The 27,859-nt window shown below is 38.0% G+C and overlaps 1 protein-coding gene across 8 annotated transcripts in view; it reads right to left on the bottom strand.

The window, feature by feature from the left end:
- Positions 1-12,127: 12,127 nt before the first annotated feature.
- Positions 12,128-27,859, bottom strand: part of RAD54B (RAD54 homolog B) — a 105,622-nt gene continuing 89,890 nt past the window's right edge. For 7 of the 8 annotated variants that reach the window (XM_008982906.5, XM_035277414.3, XM_008982912.5 and 4 more), the window contains 4 exons: positions 22,802-23,063; positions 21,229-21,295; positions 20,843-21,040; positions 12,128-13,294 (listed from right to left, as the gene is read on the bottom strand). In XM_008982906.5, coding sequence (XP_008981154.1) covers positions 13,077-13,294; positions 20,843-21,040; positions 21,229-21,295; positions 22,802-23,063 — 745 coding nt within the window. In that variant the 3' untranslated portion in view covers positions 12,128-13,076. Of the gene's footprint in view, positions 13,295-14,492; positions 14,529-20,842; positions 21,041-21,228; positions 21,296-22,801; positions 23,064-27,859 lie in introns of all 8 variants that reach the window. The other variant, XM_008982909.5, reaches the window with a different exon arrangement.

The raw sequence follows: 27,859 nt of genomic DNA, 5'->3' as shown, positions 1-27,859 counted from the left end.
GAGAAAGTGTTTGTACTTACCCAACGGTCTTTTCCTGTCCCACATTTCCCTTTGTTTCTATAGAAAGGTTGGACACCACTGACCATTCTTCAAGTTCTCAACAACTTGCTGAGCTGGTACTTGCCATGGGCTAGGCTCTAGGACACCATGGGAGAAACTGAGGCAGGAGCACGCTCAGCATTTAAGATACAGCAAGGGGGACAGTGGAAATGAAGTGTAGTTAGTGATGGGAAGATGAGGTCAGAAAGATAATGGAACTAGATCGTGTTAGGCCTGGAGGCCATTGTGAAATTTTTAACTTATATTCTGAGGGAGAGAAGATTGAGGGGAAAAAAGTAATAATTTTTAAAAGTAATTAAAAGCAAAATTACCAAATGATCAGAAGTAGGTACCCTAGTATTAGGTACCATGTTTCCATCACCCTAGGCATTGCCACGGGCCTTCCACAGACACACCCAGGCACCTCAGGATTGAGCCAGAGGTTCAGAGAGCCCCATAACCTGGTTTCACAAACCAGCCCATGAACTGGGGTCTGAACAGGGTGTCTGGCCCCACACCATTCACCCCACTCTTGCTTTCTTACACTTGCCCACTCCTAGTTTCTCTAATCTCTGCCCCAGGAACTTCTCATCAATCATTAGACTGAGCAAGATAGTGGCTGCTCTGTGTGATAAACCAAGTCCCTTACTCCAGCTGGCATGCCCTTCACTTTGCCAGAGCTGTGGCTCCTCCTAACTGCCTCTGAACTCTGGAATAACACATGAGCTGGCTTAAGTTAGTTTAGCCACTGAGTAGAAGAGAACAGGAAAGGCCAGGAAAGAAAAAAAAGAGCATCACTCTTGGTCGCCTTAGAGCCACCCTGTTTGATGTCCCCTGAGTTAGAAACTGATTTCCAAGGCCAACACAGGGAGAAATCTGGCTACATTCCAACCTTATGTTTAATGAGGCCTCATGATGAAAACACAAGGCTCCTCCCTGATGGCTCCCTCCTATGGTAGAGGTCTGAATAAATAAAGGAAGAAAGATTAGAGCAGCTGGTTTCAGATAATAAAGCTAGTTGTGTATGCTTTGCGAGTGACTGAAATTTAAAATATGAATGGGATTTGGATAAAGGTTAACATGACACACTATTCTCACGGTTATTGCTAACAGTAGAAAATAGTCATTACTTGTTAACGTTTCTAAAGCACTGATATAAGCCACAGGCCATCAGCATTACTGCTGCTCTCATTATGACAGATTAAATAACAATCATATAAATAATCACTCACTCCAAAACTTGATAAAAAATTCTACAATGCCAAAGAAAAAAATAGCCTATTATGTATAACAACCATCTTTGTGAAGCTCTCTTACAAACTACTTCAAAGCTTATTAGGTACCACACTCCCCATCACACTCTGCCTAGTGAATAGCTCTACATCCATTGGTGTCATTAAAATTGTGCTGACTGTCCATTGTCAGGGGGTAGTGCTTCTTGCCCACCTTTCTGGTGAAGGGAGCTCAGTTTATATAACTCCTGGCCTCCCTTTGCAGTCTTTGTTTCACCCTCGCCCTTGGAAGGTAGAGTGACTTCTCTGGCAAATTTATCAAGAATATCTCCACCTTGGCATGTGATTAGTTTGATCAATGAGATGTACATGAAAGTGTGGTAGGCAATTTTGAGAATGAGCCCTTAAGATGAAGGCTTCTCCTTCTCTTTCCTTTGGCTGAAATGCAAATATGATTGCTGGAGCCAGTGTATACCACAAGGTGGAAGCTGCATAATAGGGATTGGGGAACCACCACAAGCTAGGAGCTGGGGTTCCCAGTGACTGAAATTACCACACCAGCCCAGACTGCAGATCCAGACTTCCACCTGAGAAATAAACTTCTGCCTCACTTAAGCCCCTATATTACAAGTTCTCTGACAATTACAGTCACATAATAGCAGCAGGGAGCCTAAGAATGCTGGGAGAAAGGGCACAGTTTAGGAAAAAGCCATTAGAGGATACCCAGAGAAATAAGTCCAAATAAGAAGGTTTAGTGACTGAGATGAAGCATGAACAAAAGGTATATAAATAAGAGGAAAAAACAAGGATTTGGTGAACCATACTAACGAGTCATGAACTTATATTTTTACACTAAGATTTGTACTAATGCACATATAATGGATCCTTGTTAATAAGCATAAATATATTAAAAGAATTAATATTCATAAAGCATAAAAAAGTCCCTGGCACACAATGAGTACTACATAGCTGCTATAAATTTAACATAAAATAAATAAGAGTAAATGATGTGATAACTAATTTTATGTCAACCTGGCTAGACCATGGTGCCCAGTTATTTGGTCAAACACTAGTCTAGAGGTTGCCATGCAGGTATTTGTGGATGTGGTTAACATTTGTACTAAGTTGTCTTTAAGTAAAGCAGATTACCCTCTATAATGTGAGTAGGCCTCATTCAATCAGTTGAAAGCAATAAAAGCAAACACCGAGGTTCCCAGAAGAAGGAATTCCTCAAAACTGCAACATGGAAATTCTGCCTGAGTTTCCAGCCTGCTGGCATACTCTACAGATTTTCAACTTGCCAGCCCCTACAATCTTTTTAGCCAATTTCTTAAAACAAATAAATTTCTCTCTAAGTATATATGTATACTGAGAGATCTCATATCGTTTCTGTTTCTCTGAAGAACCCTGACTAATACAAATGGAAAGTTAAAATAGGCCTGCAGTAGAAGTCACTGGAACTCTTTGTTGACAACCAGCAGGTGGGATGAAGGATGGACTAGAAGTTGGCTCAGTGTGCTGTCACTCCCATCCCAACCCTACTTTCATGGCCCTGAGGAACAACCTCTACAGAGCCTCAAAAGCTCAGTTGCCCTCCTCTTGCTGCTGTTTTAGAGCAGAAGATGAAAGGGACCATGATGGTCACAGTCCATCCCAGAACTGGGAGTAAATGCTTACAGGTATGGGGTTTCTTTTGGGGGTGATGAAAATGTTCTGGAATAAGACAGTGGTGACACTAAACAACATTGTGAATGTACTAAATTCGACTGAATTGTTTACTTTAATCAATCTTATGTTATATAAGCTTCACCTCAATAAATTATTTTTAATGGTGATTTGTGATATGCAAATTTTTCCTCTTTTAAAAAAAGGAGGGAAATAGCTCCACCGTCTTCCTCCTGGAAATTAGTTTGCTTGTAGATAACACAAGCTCTCAAGGCAGGGCGCAGTGACTCTTGCCTGTAATCCCAGCCAAGGCGGCTAGAATGCTTGAGGCCAGGAGTTCAAGACCAGCCCTAGAAACATAGTGAGACTCTGTCTCTACAAAAAAATAAATAAAATAAAATTAGGCACGGTGGCACATGCCTATAGTTTCAGCTACTAAGGAGACTGAGGTGGGAAGATAGCTTGCGCCCAGATGTTCAAGGCTGCAGCGAGCTACGATAGTGCCACTGAACTCCAGCCTGGGCAACAGAGCAAGATCCTATATCAAAAACAACAACAACAAGAAAACAAAACACACAAACGTCTGTGCCTCCAAACCCTGAAGCTTACCTGGGAAACATTTCTTCATGGGCAGGACAGAGCTCAGTATTAACCCACTTGGGTAACAGATGTAAAGCCAAGCCAATCAAGTAAGCTATTAACAAAAATGAAAGGGATATTTTGACCTCCATATATACTTTTTGTTTCCCACCTTAACAAAGAATGAAAGCTGAATGAATCCCAGAGCTGATGGGTCCCACTAATGGTGGTTTTCCACACACACTCAGTCTTGTCTCAGATGACCACATGTATCCTCAGTACAGAGTGAATGGGACATTTGGAAGCCTAGCCTGGATTCATAAGACTTCCACTCTGCTTTTGCAATCCATGCTTTCTCATTGCCTGGTGTGTATGCTTTCTTAAAAATAAGTAAACGTAAAGCCAGATGCAGCCCAGTGTTTTGTGACCTTGTATTTTGTCTTGTGAGTTTGAGCGATCTGAGCAGAAAGGATTCAAATCAACTGCTTCAGTTGTAAAATACCATGCCTATTGTTCTGTGAAAGGATGAACATCTGTATATACCAAATATTTCTATCAAGATAAAAATTAACAACAAAAATGAGGGATAATATGTTGAGATAGTCTTCCACCTCCTTCCCATGCCATGTTCCAACCCCCATCCTGTGAAATGACTCACCCTTTAGAGGAAGCTGGGTGTCACTGACTCAAGACAAACCTTCCCAGAACCCCAGAGTCATTGTTAGGTGCCCTTCCTGCTGTGATCTCAGAGTAGCCTGAGCACATTAAAATCATCTATGTGTATGTCCACCCTAATAAAACAAAAACTCTCTGAGGGAAAAGGCTATGCCTCAGTCATTCTTGCATTACTGCTCCCTAGTATCTGTCGCACAGAAAATAAGTCAGTAAGTATTATTGAATAAACAATTTCAGTAAAGTAAAATATGTGTCACAGTACTAATACTTCAGAAGACTTCTAAAGTTCACTGTTCATGTAACAAAATTACACTTGTACCCCCTTAAAAAATAAAAGTTCACTGTCATCATATTCCCAAGTCTAATAATTGATTTACATAAAGTCTTCTACCTTCATTTGTCAGGTTAGAACATGAAAGTTTATTTCCAGATCATAAGAGTCAGATCTCATTAAATCCCCATGCTCTAATCCAAAACCCAATCCTTCAATTAATTCACTTGAAAAGAGAATGTGATATGAAACACTCACATTAGCTCATTTTTCTTCTCACATGTATACCTGTCTCAGTAACCTGGCATGGTAAAATCAGAGAAGGCAGGACAGTACACTGGAAAGAACTTCAGATTCTGAGTTAAAAGAGAGGCTGGTGTTCAAGCTTCAGTTCTGTCACTAAATTACCTTGAATAATTATTTCATCTCTGTAAGCCTTAAATCTGTAAAATGGAGATAATAGGGTGTTTGCTCTGTTCAGCTCTTAGCATTGTTGTGAGGAGCAAACCACTTAACTGTAAAGAGCTAAATAAACGTAGGTTATCTAATGTTTTAAGCACTTGATTTTCACATGTTCATTTTGGTCTGCTTCAGAAAATGTTTGATCCTATCTTATCTCATTTATTTACATTAGTCCATAATGGCCATACTACATACATAATAAACAGAGGTTTATAAATACTAAACTTTTACTTAGCATCATTACATTTTTATGTAAAAGATGGAAGCATTAGATTGATATTCCTATAGGTTTTCTTTAAACAACTGTAGCAGTTGTAATTTTGTTCCACTCAGATGCTAAACAATGGTATACCTCTGTATTGGTCAGGGTTGTCTAGAGAAACAGAACCAATAGAAGATAGATAGAAAGAGTTATATAGATATATATAGAGAGAGTTATTTTGGGAATTAGCTCACATAATTATGGAAGGCAAGAAGTTCCAAAGCCTGCTATCCCAGTCTGAGTCTGAAGGCCTGAGAAGGGAGTAAGGGATTGCCATAGTCTGAATGTTTGTGTCCTTCTCAAATTCATATGTTGAAACCACATTACCATTGTGATGATATTAGGAGGTGGGGTCTTGGGGAGGTGATTAGGTCATGAGGGCAGAGTCCTCATGAATGGAATTAACACCTTTATAAAAGAGGCCTAAGAGAGACTCCTTGCCCCTTCCACCATGTGAGGTCATAGCTACAGCTACATGGTGCTATCTATGAAACAGAGAGCAGGCCCTCACCAGACACTGGCTCTCCTGGTGTCTTGTTTGTGGACTCCCCACCCTCCAGAACTGTAAAAAACAAATTTCTGTTGTTTATGAGCTATCCAGTTTAAGGCATTTTGCTATAGCACCTCAAATGGACAAAGATAGTAAGTCCCAGTCCCAAGGCCCGAGAATTATGAGCTCCGGCATCAGGGGATAAGAGAAGATAGATATTCCAGCTCAAACAGAGAGCAAATTTTCCCTCCCTGCCTTTTCTCTCAAAAGATTGGATGATACAAACCAACGTTGGTAAAGGAATCTTCTTTACTCAGTAAAGAAGATTATAAGGCTAATCTCTTCCAGAAACACTCTCACAGACACAACCGAAATAAATACTCAGAAAGGATTCTAACTCCCAATTTCAAATTCTGATTTGATCTATAATACTACATTAACTATGCATGCCTCCAGAGATGAAATTTTTAATAATAAAACGGAATGGGTACAGTGGCTCACATCTGTTATCCCAAGATTTGGGGAGGTAGAGGCAGGAAAACCACCTGAGCACTTGAGGCCAGGAATTTGAAACCAATCTGGGCAACATTGCAAGATCCCATCTCTACTTAAAAAAAAAAATACATGAAAATAAACATATTGCAGGTACAAAGAAATTTTTTTTTTCTGAGATGGAGTCTCACTCTGTCACCAGGCTGGAGTGCAGTGACATAGTCTCAGCTCACTCAACTTCTGCCTCCAGGGTTCAAGCGATTCTCCTGCCTCAACCTCCAAAGAGGCTGGGACTACAGACACATGCCACCACACCCAGCTAATTTTTGTATTTGTAGTAGACACAAGGTTTCACCATGTTGGCCAGGATGGTCTCAATCTCTTCACCTCGTCATCCACCTGCCTTGGCCTCCCAAAGTGCTGGGATTACAGGCATAAGCCCCCAGGCCCAGCCAGAATCTTTATGCTGTAGACATCTATGATGTTGTATTTTTTTAAACTACTTAAAAAAAAAAAGTCTTCAATATTTTGCTGATATTTCCTCAAAAAATAAAAATAAAAAATTAATTTTAGTCTGCTTTGACTTCTACTTTTTTAATCTTCCTACTAAAAAAATTTTTTAACAAATCTAAAAAACAATTGTAAAGATTAAATAATACTGAACACTTCAGGTTTTCAAGAAAGTGTAACAAACTCCAACAATCTATTGTCTGTCAATAAGAAACTTTTTTTTTTTTAGTTTTTACATTATAAAAGCTGTATTCTGAATAGGTATTGGTTTTGAGAACAACAAAGTATCTTAGGGGTAGAAGTTTGTAATGGTTTGAAGGAAAGAACACAGGCTAGTTATAGAAAAGTACCATAGGAAACTGGCCTACACCAAAAATATTTATATTATACAAGGTAAGACAATATAATATCCCTTTCTACCAAGTCATATTGAAGCCTTCCTTGAATACCAAAATAGCATATCTACAAATCCTTCTAGTATGCAACACATTAATTTAGGAACAATTTAGAAAAACAAAGCCATATGCTGACTATACATATTGTTTGCTGTGAGTCACAGTCAAAATTTTAATCCTGCCAACATAATATTAGGACACAGTTGCTCAGGCAGTGCGACTGTAGGCCATAACTGAGCCATTCAAATGAAATGCCAGCCAGATTTTTTTCACTTGCTCCTCTGTCATACACCCTTTTAAATGGATGGATAGGCCGTCTAGAAGTTTAATTCTGCAGATCAGAGCTGCTCGTGTTTTAATTCATCTTTAGTAATTCAATCCTAATGAAAACGTGATTGAAATGTATTTACATTGTCGTTTAAAGCCAGAACATTATGACATAAAGCTGTGTAAAAGGTGTATTTGTGTAATTAGAAATGAATTATGCATGTAACTTAAATTATTACCCATTGCACTGACAGCTTCTGTTAGCTCATGTAGCAAATTGACAGATCGTAGAAGCAAAAAGGGAAGTCTGGATCCTGTCAGAGGCAAGAAAAAACTGCTGGCTCTGCTTTCTTCAGTGCTGAGCACAGCTCCATGCTCAGCAATTGGCCAAAATAAATACTTGAAACAGATCTACAAGCAAGAAACATGATCAAGGTTGTTAAAGAAGTAAAGAGGTAAATTACCTAATTCATTCATTAAATTACTAAATAGCTGTTCTATGCCAGGTCCCATACAAGGTCCTGAGAATATTAGGATAAGTAAGATTAAATCTCCATCCTCAAAGAATTCAGCTGAGAGAGAGAGAGAGAGAGAGAGAGAGAGAGAGAGAGAGAGAGAGAGAGAGACCTTCTCTATGGACTGGGAGCATAGAGAAGGGGAATTCTTATGAACAGCATCTCTCACAGAAAAGCTGCCTTATATATGCAAACCAGGTGTTAAGGTCCCTTAACATGTGGATAAATGACTCTAAACCCCTACAAATCCCTGCCTTGTCAAAGTCCAAAGTCTTTCTCAATTCCCAGAGGGCTTACTGTCTTCTGTACTTCTCAGTCTCTGGGATCCCATGCCACATAATGCTCTTTATTCCATGCCACATGGGTTCTGCAAAATCACTTTCATTCAGCGTACTGGAAGATTTCAGAGTGGAGCAGAGAGACAGATGGAAGGTTACCTCCCACACTACTTGGCAAACAACTTTATGGAGAACAATAAGCATCTACTATAAAAATAGGGCCCAGCACCCTTACCTAAGGAGCTGAAATGGTCCTTTGACAAATTTGTCTTGAATTGAGATGAGGTTATTAGCTCATTCTATCCAGGACCCACCAGTCACCAAATGTTGGCCAACCAGGGAAGGAGCATAATCTTGGATGTGGCAGGTTCTCTCAGCTAAGGGCTAATCTTGGGTAAGAATTTGGCTATGAGTAGTCCATAGGTGATCCTTCTGGTAGCTGGGGAAACAAGCTCCTTGGTCCTGAAAGGTGCAATCTGGGCAGTACACCCTTGCATCAACCACAGTTAAGACAGGCAGCAGTTGCAGAGTGGCTGGAACTGTGTGAATGTGAAAAATAAATAAATAAATGTTTTTTTTTTTTAATGACAGACAGTCATACCTGTCCTGTATCGATTTTTTTAAGTACTTTATGCATGAAAAGAATATGATGCAAGATAGATATTGAAAGTTTTAGCTCAAGTCCAGCCTGGGCAACAGTGAGACCCTCTCTTTAAAAAAAAAAAAGTTGTATGTAAAGCCTCATGCATGGAGTCTACAAATGAGGCCAAGAAACACCATTTTTATTTGTTATTAGTTGGCTACTTCCTCACTAACAAATTTGGTCCCAAACTGCCTGTTCAAGAATCCCAGATATAGCTACCCAGGTATGGCACTATACATTAAAAGAATTCATCCTTGATTATACATAATTTAGTATTTAACACCTCAAGACAAAAACGGGTATACCTCATTTTATTGTGCTTCCCAGATATTGTGATTTTTTTTTTTAATTGAAGGTTTCTGGCAATGCTGCATCAAGCAAATCAGTGACACTTTTCCCAAAAACGTGCTCACTTCATGCCTGTGTCACATTTTAGTAATTCTTGCAATACTTCAAACTTTTACATTATTATTCTATCTGTCAGGTTATCTGTGATCTTTGATCTTACTATTGCCATTGTTTTGATGCACAGTAACTCATGCCCATCTAAGACAGCAATCTCAGTCAGTAAATGTGTGTTCTGACTGCTCCACAACTGGTGGTTACCCTCTCCTTGGGCCTCCCTATTCCCTGAGATATAACACTACTGAAATTAGTCCAATTAAAAATACTACAATGGCCACTAAGTGGTTAAGTAAAATGAAAAGTCATATATTTTTCACCTTAAGTCAAAAGCCAGACAGGATTAAGCTTAGTGAGGAAGGCATGTTGAAAGCCAAGACAGCTGGAAGCTAGGACTCTTGCATTAGTTAGCGAAGTTCTGAATGTATAGAAAAAGCTCTTAAAGGAAATTACAAGTGCTACTCCAGTGGACACAAAAACGGTAAGTGAAGCAGCCTTATTGCTGATATGGAGAAAGTGTCAATGGCCTGGAAAGAAGTTCAAACCAGCCACAATATTCCCAAAGCCTAATCCAGAACAAGGCCCTAAATCTCTTCAGTTCCATAAAGGCTGAGAGAAGTGAGGAAGTTGCAGAAGAGGTTGAAGCTAGCATAATATTAAGGGAAGATGTCTCCACATCATATAGGTGTAAGGTGAACAGGAACTGCTGATGGATAAGCTGCAGCAAGTTATCCAGAAGATCTAGCTAAGATCATTGATGAGGTGGCTACACTAAGCAACAGATTTTCAATGTAGAAGAAACAGCCTGCTATTCAAAGATGATGCCAGCTAGGACTTCCATAACTAGAGAAGACAAGTGATGTCTGACATCAAAGCTTTAAAGGACAGGCTGACTCTGTTTGGGACTAAAGCAGCTGATAACTTTAGGTTGACGTCACCTTCCAAAAATCCCAGGGCCCTTAAGAATTATGCTAAATCTCCTCTGCCTGTGCTCTAGAAATGGCACAACAAAGCCTGGGTGAGAGCACATCTGTTTAAAGTCTGAGTTACTGAATATTTTAAGCCCAAATTGCAACCTACTGCTTAGAATGAAAGATTCCTTTAAAAATATTACTGTTTATTGACAAGGCACCTAGTCATCCAATGGCTCTGCTGCAGATGTACAAGGAGATCAATGTTGTTTCCATGCCTGTTAACACAAATCCATTTTGCATTATGTAAGCTAAGCAGTAATTCCAACTTTCAAGTCATATTATGTAAGGATTGCATGTGTAAAGCTAGCTATGACCGTATAGACAGTGATTCCTCTGATGGATCTGAGCAAAGTCAATGGAAAACCTTCTAGAAAGGATCCACCATTTGCAATTCATGAGAGGATGTCAATAAACAACATTAACAGGAGTTTGGAGCAAGTTAATTCCAATTTTCATAATTGACTTTGAGGAGTTCAAGATTTCAGTAGAGGAAGTAACTGCAGATGTGGTGGAATCAGCAAGATAACTAGAATTAGAAGTGGAGTCTGAAGAGTTGAATGAATTGCTGCAATCTTGTGACCAAATTTGAGCAGATAAGGAGCAAAGAAAGTAGTTTCTTCAGATGGAATCTACTCCTGGTGAAGGTGCTGTGAACACTGTTGAAATAACCACAAAGCATTCACAATACTCATAAACTTAGTTGATAAAGCAGTGGCAGATTTTGAGAGGACTGCTCCAATTTTGAAAGTTTTTACTAATGGAAAAATATTATCAAACGGTATCTCATGATACAGAGAAAGCTTTTGTGAGAGGAAGAGTCAAGTGATACGGCAAATACTGCTGTCTTGTTTTCAGAAATTGCCACAGCCACCCCAGCAACCTGCATCAGGTTCCTGATCAGTCAGCAGTCACCGACATCATTGTAAGACCCTCTACCAGCAAAAAGATATCAGGTCGGGCGCGGTGGCTCACATCTGTAATCCCAGCACTTTGGGAGGCCAAGACAGGTAGATCACCTGAGCTCAGGAGTTTGAGACCAGCCTAGCAAACATGGCAAAATCCATCTCCACTAAAAATACAAAAATTAGCCAGGCACTGGGGTGGGGCACCTATAATCCCAGCTACTTGGGAGGCTGAGGCAGGGAGAATTGCTTGAACCAAGGAGACAGAGGTTGCAGTGAGCCAAGATCACTCCACTGTACTCCACCCTGGGAAACACAGCAAGACCCCCTCCCAAAAAAAAAAAAAAAGAAAAAGAAAAAAAAGAAAAGACATCAATTCACTAAAGTCTCAGATGACCATTAGCATTTTCTAGCCAATTATTTTTAAATTAAGCTAAATATATCATTTTTCAGACATAATGCTATTGCATAGTCAATAGACTACAGTATAATATAAACATAACTTTCATATGCACTGGGAAGCGAAAAAAAATGTGTTTCTTGCTTTACTGTGATATTCATTTTATTGCAGTGATCTGCAGCCAAACCTGCAATATCTCCAGGGTAAGCCTGTATTTTTCAGTCTGTAAGAAATTTTCCTAAATGAAAACAAAAGCTGATTACAGATGGCCCAATTGGAGATTAAATTGGGACTTTAAATTGCTTTCTCTTTGCAGGCTTCAGTCTTCTAAAGCTTGTTTTGTACATTAAAACCTCTTTTTTTTAAAGATGGGGTCCCAGGACAGACATTGGATCATATCCAATCATAGTTCACTGTAAACTCAAACTCCTAGGCTCAAGCAATCCTCCTGCCTCAGCCTCCCAAGTAGCTGGAACTACAGGCATGCACCTCCATACCTGGATAAGTTTATTTTTTAGAGGCAGGGTCTTACTATGTTGCCCAGGCTAGTCTCAAACTACTGGCCTCAAGCAATCCTCCTGCCTCTACCTACTAAGTAACTAGGATTACAAACTAGAGCCACTGCCCACAGCTAAAACTCTCCTTTCAATGTCAAAAATTACTCCAGACAACCCTTAAAGGATGGTAGTTGAACCTTTATTCAGTGCATAAACAGTATTTGGTGAACGTGGCTTTATAGACTGCATAAGTCTGAGATCGCAAACTAGGAACTAGTGCCCTAAAGTGTTCCCAAATCTTTCATCTCCTGCACCAACCTACTGACTTTTCTCACTCAAACTGCCCTGCAGCAACTATTACATCCAACATCTATGGCATTTGCAATCATAGCCTCTCATTCTCTTTCTCCTTTGAGCTACATTTTAAACTTACCAAGTTTTGAGTTGTTTCAAATATCTATGTCTAATATTTCTTATCAGATTAGTTTTCCCAAAGACAGAGACTAAGAATTTTACCTTTTTATATTTCTTTGCTCCTCCTTATAAAAATTTCTCAGTGGATACTTAATAAAAGTGTATTACTCAAGGAATTGTTAACAATTATATGATGATAGAAGCACATCTTTAATTTTTCATGTAAGTATTTAACAATATTTACAAAAAATTAAACCACTCAAACAATTTTGACTATTGTATCAAAACTATGATGTATTTTGCAAAATACATTGTAATTTAAATAATTCTATTGGCCGGGCGTGGCGGCTCACGCCTGTAATCCCAGCACTTTAGGAGGCCAAGGCGGGTAGATCACGAGGTCAAGAGACCGAGACCATCCTGGTCAACACGGTGAAACCCCGTCTCTACTAAAAATACAAAAAATTAGCTGGGCATGGTGGCGCGTGCTTGTAATCCCAGCTACTCAGGAGGCTGAGGCAGGAGAATTGCCTGAACCCAGAAGGCGGAGGTTGCGGTGAGCCAAGATCACGCCATTGCACTCCAGCCTGGGTAACAAGGGCGAAACTCCATCTCAAAAATAAAATAATTCTATTAATTTTCAAAAAGTACATTTAATTATCATACTAATTTTTAAAAGAAGAGCAAGAAAATGTCATGAAGTAATTGTTCATTATGTGACAGTAGCTTGAGTGGTTATATTCTGAAAAATGAATGACACATTTTCTGTTATTCGTTCAAGAAAAGGATCTGTAAGATTTGAATGGTCTCCAGAAAAATGTTTCCATTGCTTCAGCTGGGACATAGAAAGAAGTTTCGGGGAGTTAGATTTCTGGTGATGTGGATCAAGCTGACAATCTCCAGAGACAATGAATTTTTCCAACGAATCACCTGCAATAAGTAAAACAATGAAAAAATTCTTAGGCAAGCCAATATCCTACTAAATACCATACTTTTTTGTTTTATGACAATGAATTGATACAATTTATTACATTTGATCACCATGGTTCAAGTTAAGACAAATTCATTCTTTTTACAAATATTTATAAATTATTTCTATATGCTGATTTAAACACTAAAGGCAAAATGGTGAAGAAACACAGGCATGGTCTCTGACTTCAAGAACATTATAGTCTAGTGGGAGAGATATACAGTAAATAAATAATCATCCAAAAAATGTATTACAAGTTCAAAACCCTTTCCTAAAGCCTATGATAGGGCGAAATATGTTTCCAAATTCAGAATATAATGCAAATAATCTGGGTCAGCATTCCATAATGAAACTCATTAACATTCTGTAGTCATAAACAGTCTTACAAAATGGGTTAAATAAAGACTATTGATAAACTCACATCAATTTAAGTAAGGTTTTGCCACAAATAATTTCGTTGTGAAATTACTAAGAAAAAAAACCTTTTGAGCTTTCTAGATTTCAGAATTGAAGATAAGGGACAACTGTGGAGCTGAATTGCAAAGGTAAAGGTTATCAGGGAAAGATACAGGAGACTATCTTACACAGGACAAGAGAGGTTGACTTGGTCTGGAAGGTAAGTGAAGGACTCAACAGGAACTATTCTATTAAGATCTAAAGATGAGGAGGAAAGAACTAGATGGGGAAGGGAGATAAAGCATCCATGATAAGCACATTAAAAAGCTATGAAAAAAAAGGGATACTGGCATAGTTGAGCAATTGATAGCAGCCTATCCAATTAGAGCCTATGGAGTAAAGGCAAAGAATAATGCAAGTGCAGTTGAGTAATGTAAGGTGAAGCAAGTACTCAAGGGCTGGATTATGCAAAACATAAATGGCAGAGGCCAGCTGTTATTCACCAAATTTCTCTTTCCTCCAGGGCACTTAGTCACCTTTCCCAGCCTCTCTTACGTTAGATATTGCCACTGAGTCTGGCCTGTGGAATGCAGCTATGTCACTTCCAGGTGTGAACTATAAACATCCTTCAAACTGAACAACTTTCTACATTATCTCTTCTCTCACTGCTGGCCAACAGGTGTAGGGGAAACCAGCAGAGGACTCTAAGGTCCAAAGGGATGGAGGAGCTCCAAGTGGAAGAAGCCTGGATCATGAAATTACCTTATGAAAGGCTGTCCACTAAATGCCCACAATGACCTGTTACACAAATAAGAAACATATTTCTATTGTTAGACCATTGTTGCTTTTTAAATTTCTTGTTATAGCATTTAGCCTACCCTGAATAATTTACCAATTTAAAGATCTTGGTATCTATCCTAAGAGCAGTAGGAAGCTATTGGAGGTTTTTTTTTTTAACCTTTTAATTATGGGAAATTTCAAATAAACATAATAAATATATAGCATGTATCATGTCACTTATAAATATTTTATTCTACAGTTCTAAAAGATAAAGGCTTCTTTGAAATTTTATAACACCTAAAAGAAAAGCCTCAAGTCATTCCTTAATACCAATTAAATTCTTATCAGTGTTTATACTCATTGAAGTTTTAAGAAAAGAGATGACAAGATTGCTTCAAAAATTAAAAGACAGATTAAAAAAAAATTAAAAGGCAACAGAATAATACCTGCAAAGTAGTGACCAAAAAGCCAGTATTAGGTTCTTGTTAAAAACAACAAGGCCGGGCGCGGTGGCTCGAGCCTGTAGTCCCAGCACTTTGGGAGGCTGAGGCAGGTGGATCACGAGGTCAACAGATCGAGACCATCCTGGTCAACGTGGTGAAACCCCGTCTCTACTAAAAATTACAAAAAATTAGCTGGGCATGGTGGCGCGTGCCTGTAATCCCAGCTACTCAGGAGGCTGAGGCAGGAGAATTGCCTGAACCCAGGGGGCGGAGGTTGCGGTGAGCCGAGATTGCGCGCCATTGCACTCCAGCCTGGGTAACAAGAGCGAAACTCCGTCTCAAAAAAAAAAAAAAAAAAGCAAAGACAGTACAAATGAATAAAAATTTATCAATAATTAAAAATGCAAACAAACTAAATGTTCTCACTAAAACAAAATATCAGACTAGACAAAAAATAAAATCCAGCTTTATGCTGTTGACAAGAGATACCTAAAACATAAGAACTCAGAGAGATTTAAGGTAAATGGATAGGAAAAGATGTATCAAACAAACCCTAACAATAAGAAAGCTAGTGTAATATGTTAACTTAAGATAAAATGAAAGCAAAAGACATTAGAGATAAGGCAATCACTACCTAACAATAAAATAGAGAAACCATAATGAAAAAAATTTTTGCAAGAAAGATATAAAATACATGAAGCAGAAAATGATAAAAATAATAATTTTGCCTAATCTGTCATAGTTTCATATTTTAACATATTTCTTTGAATAATAAATATATCTAACAAAAAATTAGGTTGTTCATCTTGTAAATGGTCAAACAATATGAAGAGATGGTTCACATAAAGGAACTACGGTTCTTAAACTTAGGAAAATGCTCAACCTCATTCGTAAGAAGAGAATAGCAAATTAAAACCATATTAATATATTATTTTCTAACTATTCAATTGGCAAAAATACAAACATCTGGTAATCCATTAAATGAGTAAGGCTATGGGAAAATAGACATTCTAGTATATTTCTGGAGGTATATAAATTGACACAACACCCAACAAAGGGCATTTTGGCAATATCTATCAGAATTACAAATGCAAATATTCTCTGACCCAGCAATACCAAAAATTTACCTTATACGTATACTTGAAGATATTTAAAAGAATGTATGAATAAAATACATACTTACTGAAAATAACCTAACTGTACACCTGTGGATGATACGGTTTGGCTCTGTGTCCCCACCCAAATCTCATCTTGTAGCTCCCATAATTCCCACATGTTGTGGGAGGGAACTGGTGGGAGATGATTGAATCATGGGGGCAAGTCCTTCCTGGGCTGGTCTCGTGATAGTGAATTCGTCTCACAAGATCTGATGATTTTAAAAATGGGAGCTGCCCTGCACAAGTTTTTTTTGCCCACCACCATCCATGTAAGATGTGACTTGCTCCTCCTTGCCTTTCACCATGATTGTGAGGCCTCCCCAGCTATGTGGAACTGTGAGTCCAATTAAACCTCCTTCTTTTGTAAATTGCCCAGTCTCAGGTATGTCTTCATCGGCAGTGTGAAAACAGACTAATACAGTGGGGGATAGATAAACAAATTATGATATATCTATACACTGGAAGATTACAAAGTTGACAAAAAAAATAAGGAAACTCTGTAATGATAGGGAAAGATCTCTCAAGATATGCTATTGAGTGAAAAAGGTAAAGAAATATACACATACTATGCTATCATTTACTGGGAGAAAAACTGGGCAAGAATAAATATCTAGAGTTGCTTACATATGCATACATAAATATCTGGAAGGTTACACAAAAAACTAATAGTGGTGGTTTCTTTTGATGTAGAAAGCCAGAAATTAGGCAGATAAAGGTAGAGTGGGAGGAAGAGTTTTCACCATGTACATTTTATATTTTTAAATAATTGAGTCATATATTACCAATTCAAAAGTTAAATTAGTAAATTTAAAATCTATAAAATAAGAAAAAATTGATTACATAATAAAATCTGGCTAATATGACAGAATTCTACACTAGGCAATTAAGAGGATATACATAATTTCCATGCACAAAAGAAACATTTACAAAAAATGACTACATATTAAACCATACCCCAAATCTCTATAATTACCGAAGAATTCGTATTATGTAGATTCTATTTCTGATGACAGAGCATTAGCCAGAATTCAGTAACAAAAACTAAAATACATTTTAAAACATACTTTTAAATAACTTATGAGTCAAAGAAGAAATCATAATGAAAAACAAATATTTAGAATTGAATAATAAAAGACTGTATATCAAAAGTATGGGCAGCTTAGAGGAAGATGTATGGTCTTAAATATCCACTTCTTTGAAAAGAAGACCAAAAAATCATTATGCTAAGTATTAAGCTTAAATATTAAAAAAATGACATTAGAGTAAATATAAGGAAAAAGGAGAAGAGAAATTATTAAAATAGAAAAAAATTTGAGAGAATCAAGTGTTAGTTTTTTTAATTACCAAAATGGCTATGAAGAGAAAATCTGAAAACATTCCTCTGAAGTTTAAGTTCTACCCACTAAAAAATAAAAATATATACATATTTAACCACTATAAATATTATATATTGTTATAATTATATATTATTGTGCATATTTATTATGACATATAACATTTATATAAAACATATTGTGCGTTTATATAAAATCTAAATTGTTCCATGTCAGTCTTATATAGTCTAACTTCTTCAACCTATCTTAATATACTTTAGCAAGTAACTTTCTTTTTTTTTTTTTAATTTTTTATTGCATTTTAGGTTTTGGGGTACATGTGCAGAACATGCAAGACAGTTGCATAGGTACACACATGGCAGTGTGTTTTGCTTCCTTTCTCCCCTTCACCCACATTTGGCATTTCTCCCCAGGCTATCCCTCCCCAGCTTCCCCCCCCATCGCTGGCCCTCCCCTTTTCCCCCCAATAGACCCCAGTGTTTAGTACTCCCCTCCGTGTGTCCATTTTAGTACTCCCCTCCGTGTGTCCATGTGTTCTCATTTTTCATCACCCGCCTATGAGTGAGAATATGCAGTATTTCATTTTCTGTTCTTGTGTCAGTTTGCTGAGAATGATGTTCTCCAGATTCATCCATGTCCCTACAAATGACACGAACTCATCATTTCTGATTGCTGCATAATATTCCATGGTGTATATGTGCCACATTTTCCCAATCCAGTCTATCATCAATGGGCATTTGGGTTGATTCCAGGTCTTTGCTATTGTAAACAGTGCTGCAATGAACATTCGTGTGCATGCGTCCTTATAGTAGAACGATTTATAGTCCTTTGGATATATACCCAGTAATGGGATTGCTGGGTCAAATGGAATTTCTATTTCTAAGGCCTTGAGGAATCGCCACACTGTCTTCCACAATGGTTGAACTAATTTACACTCCCACCAACAGTGTAGAAGTGTTCCTTTTTCTCCACATCCTCTCCAGCATCTGTTGTCTCCAGATTTTTTAATGATCGCCATTCTAACTGGCGTGAGATGGTATCTCAATGTGGTTTTGATTTGCATCTCTCTGATGACCAGTGATGATGAGCATTTTTTCATGACTGTTGGCCTCATATATGTCTTCTTTTATAAAGTGTCTGTTCATATCCTTTGCCCATTTTTGAATGGGCTTGTTTGTTTTTTTCCTGTAAATCTGTTTGAGTTCTTTGTAAATTCTGGCTATCAGCCCTTTGTCAGATGGATAAACTGCAAAAATTTTTCCCATTCTGTTGGTTGCCGATTCACTCTAGTGACTGTTTCTTTTGCTGTGCAGAAGCTATGGAATTTGATTAGGTCCCATTTGTCTATTTTGGCTTTTGTTGCCAATGCTTTTGGTGTTTTGTTCATGAAGTCCTTGCCTACTCCTATGTCCTGGATGGTTTTGCCTAGATTTCCTTCTAGGGTTTTTATGGTGCCAGGTCTTATGTTTAAGTCTTTAATCCATCTGGAGCTAATTTTAGTGTAAGGTGTCAAGAAGGGGTCCAGTTTCTGATTTCTGCACATGGCTAGCCAGTTTTCCCAACACCATTTATTAAACAGGGAATCCTTTCCCCATTGCTTGTTTTTGTCAGGTTTATCAAAGATTGTATGGTTGTAGATATGTTGTGTTGCCTCCGATGCCTCTGTTTTGTTCCATTGGTCTATATCTCTGTTTTGGTACCAGTACCATGCTGTTTTGATTACTGTAGCTTTGTAGTATAGTTTGAAATCTGGTAGTGTGATGCCCCCTACTGTGTTCTTTTTGCTTAGAATTGACTTGGCTATGCGGGCTCTCTTTTGGTTCCATATGAAGTTCATGGTGGTTTTTTCCAGTTCTGTGAAAACAGTCAATGGTAGCTTGATGGGGATAGCATTGATTCTGTAAATTACTTTGGGCAGTATAGCCATTTTCACGATATTAATTCTTCCTAACCATGAACATGGAATGTTTCTCCTTTTGTTTGTGTCCTCTCTTATTTCGCTGAGCAGTGGTTTGTAGTTTTCCTTGAAGAGGTCCCTTATGTTCCTTGTGAGTTGTATTCCTAGGTATTTTATTCTTTTTGTAGCAATTGTGAATGGCAGTTCGTTCTTGATTTGGCTTTCTTTAAGTCTGTTATTGGTGTAGACGAATGCTTGTGATTTTTGCACATTGAGACTTTGCTGAAGTTGCTTATCAGTTTCAGGAGTTTTTGGGCTGAGACGATGGGGTCTTCTAGGTATACTATCATGTCGTCTGCAAATAGAGACAATTTGGCTTCCACCTTTCCTATCTGAATACCCTTTATTTCTTTTTCTTGCCTGATTGCTCTGGCTAGAACTTCCAGTACTATATTGAATAGGAGTGGTGAAAGAGGGCATCCTTGTCTAATGCCAGATTTCAAAGGGAATGCTTCCAGTTTTTGCCCATTCAGTATGATATTGGCTGTTGGTTTGTTGTAAATAGCTTTTATTACTTTGAGATACGTTTCATCGATACCGAGTTTATTGAGGGTTTTTAGCATAAAGGGCTAGCAAGTAACTTTCAACTATTAGACATTGCTTGCTCAAGTCCTACTCCTGATCTAGTTCCTTTTAGAATAGTGTCTATTCTGGAGGGTGAATTTTCAGCTTTGCTTAAGCAGCACTAGCAGTTACATCAAGTATTGAGAAATATGGTGGCCCATGCTTCTGAGTGCCTCAGAAAACATGACCCCATTGTGAATAAATTCTATACAACATAAATAGGATTATTCTGTCAAGTGTATGTTTTTTGTGAAAGACAAATAGGAATTAAAACTATTTTTCTGGCTGGACGCGGTGGCTCACACCTGTAATCCCAGAACTTGGAAGGCCAAGGTGAGCAGATTGCTTAAGCCCAGGAGTTCCAGACCAATGTGGGCAACATGGAGAAATCTCGTCTCTACAAAAAATATAAAAATTAGCCAGGTGTGGTGGTACACACCATTAGTCCCAGCTACTCAGAAGGCTGAAGCTGGAAGATCACTTGAACCCAAGAGACGGTGGTTGCAGTGAACCATGATTGCATCATTGCACTCCAGCCTGGGTGAGGCAGTAACAGAGCCAGACCCTGTCTCCCCCTCAAAAAAAAATAATTTCTTTTTTTCCTATCTCCAAAGCCATTACATAAGGATTTGAAAGACTTTCCTAAATAAGTTCAATTTTTCACAAGTGATTCAGAAGTAAAAAGCTAAAATTGAGAGAATAAGATTCTACTAAATATATCTCAAATATCTCTGGCAGCTGCCCTATGAGCTAAGAAAAAAAGAAAACTACCATATGCAAATGGTAAATATTATAAAGTTATTCTTTAATATTTTCAACTGCTAAAGAGAGGTAAATTAACTTTACTACATAATAACAGAATTAAAATACAACTAACCTGTATGAACTTCTCCTGTACACTCACAGTCAAGCAGGTCATGAGTAACACAAGATGAACTTTCATGCAAGGTGAACAAATTTTTAAGTTCTTCTAGTGAAAACTGAATATGTTCCGATGTCTTAGTGAGATCGACAACTGCCCCACAAAGACCTTGCTTACTGATCTGCCTTTGATAGATCTTTTCTTCTATTGTACCTAAAGAGAAAACATTCATTAGATTTCCTTCAGATCTTTATGTTCACTATTTTTGTTGGGTAAAATGTTTATTAACATACTAGTTAACAAAATAGCAATATATTCCTGACACTGAAGCACAGACTAACAAAAAATAATTTTAATTATTCAAAGGAAATACATTTTTGGTCATACCGATGGGTTGTTACCTGTGGTTAGGAGTCTGTAAATATGTACAGGATGCTTCTGACCATCTCTCCATACTCTGGACATTGCCTACAGAAAATAAGTGAGAATTCTGAGAGTACAGTAGAAACTGATGGCCCTTTCCACATATGCAATTTGCAGAAATATGTTTTAAAATTAGGAATTCTATATTTTACATATATAGGGTTACAGGTGTGCCAAGCGTGTCCTACTGCATATCTTTTTCTTGGCGGAAAGAAAGGGTTGAGTGAACACTCATTATGTTAAAATAACTACAGGGGTATCATGCAACAGTGAGAGGATGTATCTTCATCAATGGGACAGTGAGTATGGACAGCAAGACACAAAGAACCAAGTGTAGCATGGGCATGGAGGTTCATTCTCAGTCCAAATAGCTAAAGATTTGCCCCTGAAAAGTACCTAGGATACATGTAATCAGCTAAGGCTCTAGGTGGATCCCTGTGGTTTAAAGATTATATGACATATAACATATAATGTCATATAAGTGCAGGGTTGATGTTCAAAACCTGCACATTTCAAATAAGAATCTGGCCTTCAACCTACCTCTAAGAGATCATCTCTAGGCTCTTGGAATGTCCTGCCTGATATGAGTGTCTGTTTACCAGAAGCCTTGGGCCACACCAGAGAGTTTATGCTAACAATGTGATATGGTGGGGCCTTCGGCCATGTGGTTGGATTTCTGGAAGGCTGAAGGCTGAGTAACTAAGGTCAGTCATGCAGGTAGTCCATGCCTACAGGACTGACCCCAAAGAAAAATTCTGGACACCAACACTTGGGTGAACCTCCCTGGTTGACAATATTCCATATGTATTGTCACTCATCAATGCTGAGAGAATTCAGTGTTGTCCATAAAACTCCACTGGGAGAGGACAACTGGAAGCTTGTGGTCTCTCTTGGACTCTGCCCTGAACCCAGCACCTTTTCCTTACTGATTTGAGTATCCTTTACTATAATGCAACATAACTGTGAGTACTGCTTCTTTTTCCAGTTCTGTTGAGTCCTTCTAGTGAATTATTAAACCTGAGGGTTGTCTTGGGATCCCCTAATGCACATAACTGAGGTGCAAACCTACAGGTAGAAAACTCAAGATACAAAAGGATGGATGGTTCTCTAAAGAAAACCAAAGGCTTCTCAAATATTTTCCTAAATATGTTATATTTATACCCATACTGTAGCCTGCATAAACACTAACAGGATCCACAACACTTTATTGTCTTCACCTGATGGTCATGAACATCCTAAACGCCCAACTCTGCAGTAAACTAGAACCTGGAGACATACAGGTTTAGGTCTGAATCCTGGCTCTGCATCTTACAAGCTGTGGGATCTAGAACAAGCTTTCGTATCTTCATCTGTAAAATGGGACTATTAATATCAACCTTTGTAGGCTTGTTAGGAAGATTAAATAGATGGAAAGCACTTAGCAGAGTGCTTCATGCAAAATAAGGGCTCTTTATGCAGTAGTTATTATCTATCATCATCATATTGCATCCTCAATAGGCACTGCATTCCCAGGCATTCAATAATATCTATCTAATGCATAAATATTCCTACCTGAATATCAGTGGCTGGATTCCAATCAATGTCATAAAGAATTAAGTGAGATCCTCCAATAAGGTTAAGTCCTACACCACCAGCTTTTGAACTTAACAAAAAAATAAAAACAGAAGAGTGTTGACTATTAAAGCCATCAACAATCTGCTGCCTTTGAGAGATTGGTGTTTGCCCATCAAGTCTTGTATAAGCATATCCATGACGCTTACATACTTCTTGTAAAATGTTCAAGGTTTGTGTATAGTTGGATACCAACACCACCCTGTCAATCAAAAAGAAAGATTCTTTAGATATAATTTAAAGGCAGCTTTAGATTGTCTTAGTTGAAAGAAAATACCACAATAATATTATCACTGACATTTAGAGAGTGTGCAACAATGACCCTGTACAATTAAAACAAAGGTATTTCTACATAATCCATTTTAAAGTCAATATCTAAACTTCCAGTTTTAAGACAGTGAAGCAAAGACCTTTCTGCCTTCTTCATCTCTCTGACGTCACTCTAAAAATATCAAGAGAATGAGCAAAATACAAAAATGAACAGAAACACTAACTCTGAAGATATCTGAAAACAGAAAGCATAGTGAAGCAGTCACCTGCTTAGGAGTATACAAAAAGTGACACCTACATGCGCAAAAAGGGAAATTCCAATAAGAAACAAATGAAAGTTCATTTGCATCACAGAATCTTCCTAAGGTACCTCAGAAGGAAGGAGTTTAGACTGAAGCTATTACAACATTGGTACATAGAACCCAGGCCCTGCTCCCATGTGATCAGCAGTTTTCTTTCTCAAATAAAATATTTATTCTCTGGAGAAAATAAATCAAAGAAACTTAGACCAGGGAACCAACTGTAGAAGGCAGAAGAGCCAATGTAGTGGCATATAGCTTTAGCACCTGCTACTCAGGAGGCTGAAACAGGAAGATCACTTAAATCCAGGAGTGTCAGTCCAGCCTGGACAATACAGCAGGACCCTGTCTTAAAAAAAATTGTTAATGAAAGTCTAGATACTGAATTAGATCTCTCTCCCCTTTGCCTGCCAACTACCAGAACAGCAGCAGACAGGCACCCCACATACCAGCCCAAGGAAGATATTACTAAAGGATTCATCTATGGAAAGACTTAAAGGATTCCACAGAAAAGATCCTATTTGAGGATAGGGAGTCCTCAAATTAAAAAGCCACCTTGCCGCCCGATTACCCAATAATGGTTACCAGTCAACGAGCCCTGCCTATTTGTACAGTCTTCAATTAATGTTTTACTGCTTCAATCTTAACTGTGGACACCAAGGAACGCCAGCTATTTGAAGTGAGCCTCAACATGAAAAGGAAAAATTAAAACAAACAAGAAAGAAACCTGAATTAAACAGAGCAATAAAAAAAAAAACAGAAGATAACTTTCAGAAAATAATTAATGGCCTCAAACAAGAGCTATCATTCAGTGGAAGAGGATGCAATTTTTCAAAAGGAACAATCAAGAATTAGAAAAATATTTTAGAAATTTAAAATGATAGACAACATAAAGCTTTAACAGGAAAGCTGGAAGATAATAACGAGAGATTGTCAGGAAATACATTAAGAAGAACAAATGAGCTCGGTGCGATGACTCATGCTTGTAGCCTAGCACTTTGGGAGGCCGAGGTGGGCAGAGCACCTGAGGTCAGGAGTTCAAGACCAATCTGACCAACACGGAGAAACTTCGTCTTTACTAATTACACAAAATCAGCCAGGTGTGGTGGCACATGCCTGTAATTCGAGCTACTCCAGAGGCTGAAGCAGGAGAATCGCTTAAACCCAGGAGGTGGAGGTTGTGGTGAGCTGAGATTATGTCATTGCACTCCAGCCTGGTCAACAGGAACAAAACTCTATTGCAAAAAAAAAAGAAAGAAGAAGAAGAAATGATGACTAACAGGAGAGAATTAGAGAATCAATTCATGAGGTTCAACATCTCACAAGAATTCCAAAGAAAACAAGAAATTTTTTTAAGAAAGGATATTTACCAGACATGGAACCTTTAGATAAAAAGGACCTATTAAAAGGTTCCCAGCTCAATGAATAAAATAAGGACTCATATTAAGGCATATCAAGATTATAACTCAAAGGAGGAAGAATGAATTAAAGTTGCTCAAGTTTTGATGAAGAAAAAACAGGTTATATGCAAAAGAATGGAAATTTGAAAATCACTAGACTTCTCAAAAGCAACTCTAAAAACTAGAAGACAACATATAAAACAATGTCTTCAAAATTCTAGGGGAATACTGTTTTGACCTAGAAGTTTATAACCAGGGAAGTTGTCAGTCAAGTAGTAGGGTAGAATAAAGACAGTTTCAGATCTGCAAGAAGTCAAAAAGATTAATCTCCCATCTTTCTTTCTTAGGAAACTACTGCGAGATGTGCTCCAGCAAAATGTAATATTCAGAAAACATAAAATCTAACACAGAAGAGAAGAAAAACAAATTTATAAGTTAATAGGGTTTGGCTCTGTGTTCCCACCCAAATCTCATCTCAAATTGTAATCTCCATAATCCCCATGTGTTCAAGGAGGGACCACAGTGTTCAAGGTGGGACCATGTGGGAGGTGACTGGATCATGGGGGTGGTTTCCCACATGCTGTTCTCATGACAGCAAGTGAGCTCTCACTAGATCTGATGGTTTTATAAGGCAGTTTTTCCTGCTCTTGCTAGCTCGCTCTTTCCTACTGCCCTGTGAAAGGTCTTTGCTTCCCCTTTGTCTTCTGCAATGATTACAGTTTCCTAAGGCCTCCCAGCCATGTGGAACTGTGAGTCAATTAAAACTTCTTTCCTTTATAAATTACTCAGTCTCAGGTATTCCTTTATAGCAGTGTGAAAACAGACTAACACATAGGCAATGGCTTATTTTTTCTTATTTTTTTCTTTTTTTCTCACTTTTTTTGGACTGTACCTAGCAATTTTCTTATTTTTTTTTTTTTTCACTAGGTGATGGCTTTTTAAAAGTCCCAGGATGACAGCTATGGAGCAAGATTAGAGATCAGTTCAAATTGTAGCAGGAAGACAGAGGGCTCACAGAGGAAAGACAAAGAAAATACAGAGGCACTTAGAGACCACAGTGGTACCGCATTATCTGCAGATCAGCTTTCCACTGTTTCAGTTACCTATGGTCAACCTTAGTTCAAAAGTGTTACACACAGAAAAAATAAAACAAAAAAAAACTAGTACATACAGTAAGGTATTTTTGGAGAGAGAGAATGCACATTCACATAATTTTCACTATACTACACTGTTATGATTGTCCTATTTTATTATTGTTGTTAATCTCTTACTGTGCCTAATTTATATAGTAAACTTTATTACTGGTATGTATGTATATGAAAATACAATCCATATAGGGTTTGGTACTATCTGTGGTTTCAGGCATCCACTCAGGGTCTTGGAATGCATTCCCAAGGATAAGATGGAGGGACAACTTTAAATGGCCAAAGAGCACATTAAAAGGTGCTCAATATCGCTAATCGTTAGAGAAATGCAAATCAAAACTACAATGATATACCACCTCCTACCCACTAGGATGACTATTACCAAAAAAATAGAAAATAACAAAGTTGGTAAGGATACAGAGAAATTTGAACCCTTACACACTGTTGGTGGAAATGAAAATGGTGCAGTCCACTATGAAAAACAGTGTGGCAGTACTTCAAAATATTAAAAATAGAATTACTACATGACCCAATAATTCCACTTCTGGATTTATATCCAAAAGAATTTATAGCAGGGTTTTGAAAGGTTATTTGTACACCCGTGTTCACAACAACATTACTCACAAGAGCCAAAAGGCAGAAGCAACCTAAGTGTTCATCAATAGATGACTAGATAAAAACAAAATGTGTATATACATACAATGGAATATTGCTTAGCCTTAAAAAAGGAAATTCTGACACATGCTACAACATGGATAAACCTGGAGGACATTATGTGAAGTGAAATTCGTCAGTATCATAAAGAAAAAAAAACTATGTGATTCCACTTATATGAGGTATCTAGAATAGTCAGAGACAGAGACTACAAGGGTAGTCCAGGAACTAAGGGACGGGAAAGTAAGGAGCTGGTATTTAATAGATATAGCATTTCAGTTTTGTTTATAAGATGCAAAGAGTTCTGAACACTGATTGCACCAGGATGTGAATGTACTTAACACTACAGAATTATACACACAAAAATGGTTACGATGGTAACTCTATGTTATGTGTATTTTACCACAATTTTTTTTAAAGAAAAGTCCATCTCTTCAGATAATGTGAAGCAATAGAACAAAGACCCAACCTTGCCACTTATGAAAGTGTAGCTTCTCCTTCAATGAAACATGGCAGTGTTTAGGTTTCTTAGGGACCCACAAGCAGTCAAAATGACCATCACACCTATAATCCCAACACTTTGGGAGGCCAAGGTGGGCAGATGGCTTGAGCTCAGGAGTTAAGAGACCAGTCTGGGCAACATGGTGAAACCCATCTCTACAAAAATACAAAAATTAGCAGGGCATGATGGCACATCCTGTAATCTCAGCTACTTGGGAAGCTGAAGTGGGGAGATCACTCGGGCCCAGGAGGTCAAGGCTACAGTGGGCCCAGATCGCACCACTGCACTGCAGCCTGTGCCCCAGAGCGAGACCCTGTCTCAAGAAAAAGAAAAAGACCACCCCAACTTCAATCCCCAAATATTTTTATTTTTCTTAATCATTACATTGTTCTTCATTCTCTTCTTCCTTCTTGCCACAAGAGGGAAACTTTTCCCTATGATATCTTCAAAGATAAATTCTCACACCTATATTCAATCTGCATCTCTTCTCATTTCCCCTAAAACTCTTTTCACTTATTATCCTTTGTCCAATAACAACCACCTATCCTGCCCACCCTTCAGAGAGGAGAAAAAAAAAAGATCCAGTTAAAAAAAAAATAGTAAGAAGATAATAGTAAAATATAAATAGAAGCTGAAGTGAAAGTTTGCACTCTTACACTCAAATTGGGTCACAATCTGCATATATACATCTCACATGCCCTTTTGAACATACCAAATATTATCTAATA

This window comes from Callithrix jacchus, chromosome 16 (genome assembly GCF_049354715.1).
Source record: "Callithrix jacchus isolate 240 chromosome 16, calJac240_pri, whole genome shotgun sequence".
Lineage (NCBI taxonomy): Eukaryota > Metazoa > Chordata > Mammalia > Primates > Cebidae > Callithrix > Callithrix jacchus.
Note: the sequence above shows the minus strand (reverse complement) of the source record. Positions and strands in the feature narration are given on the sequence as shown.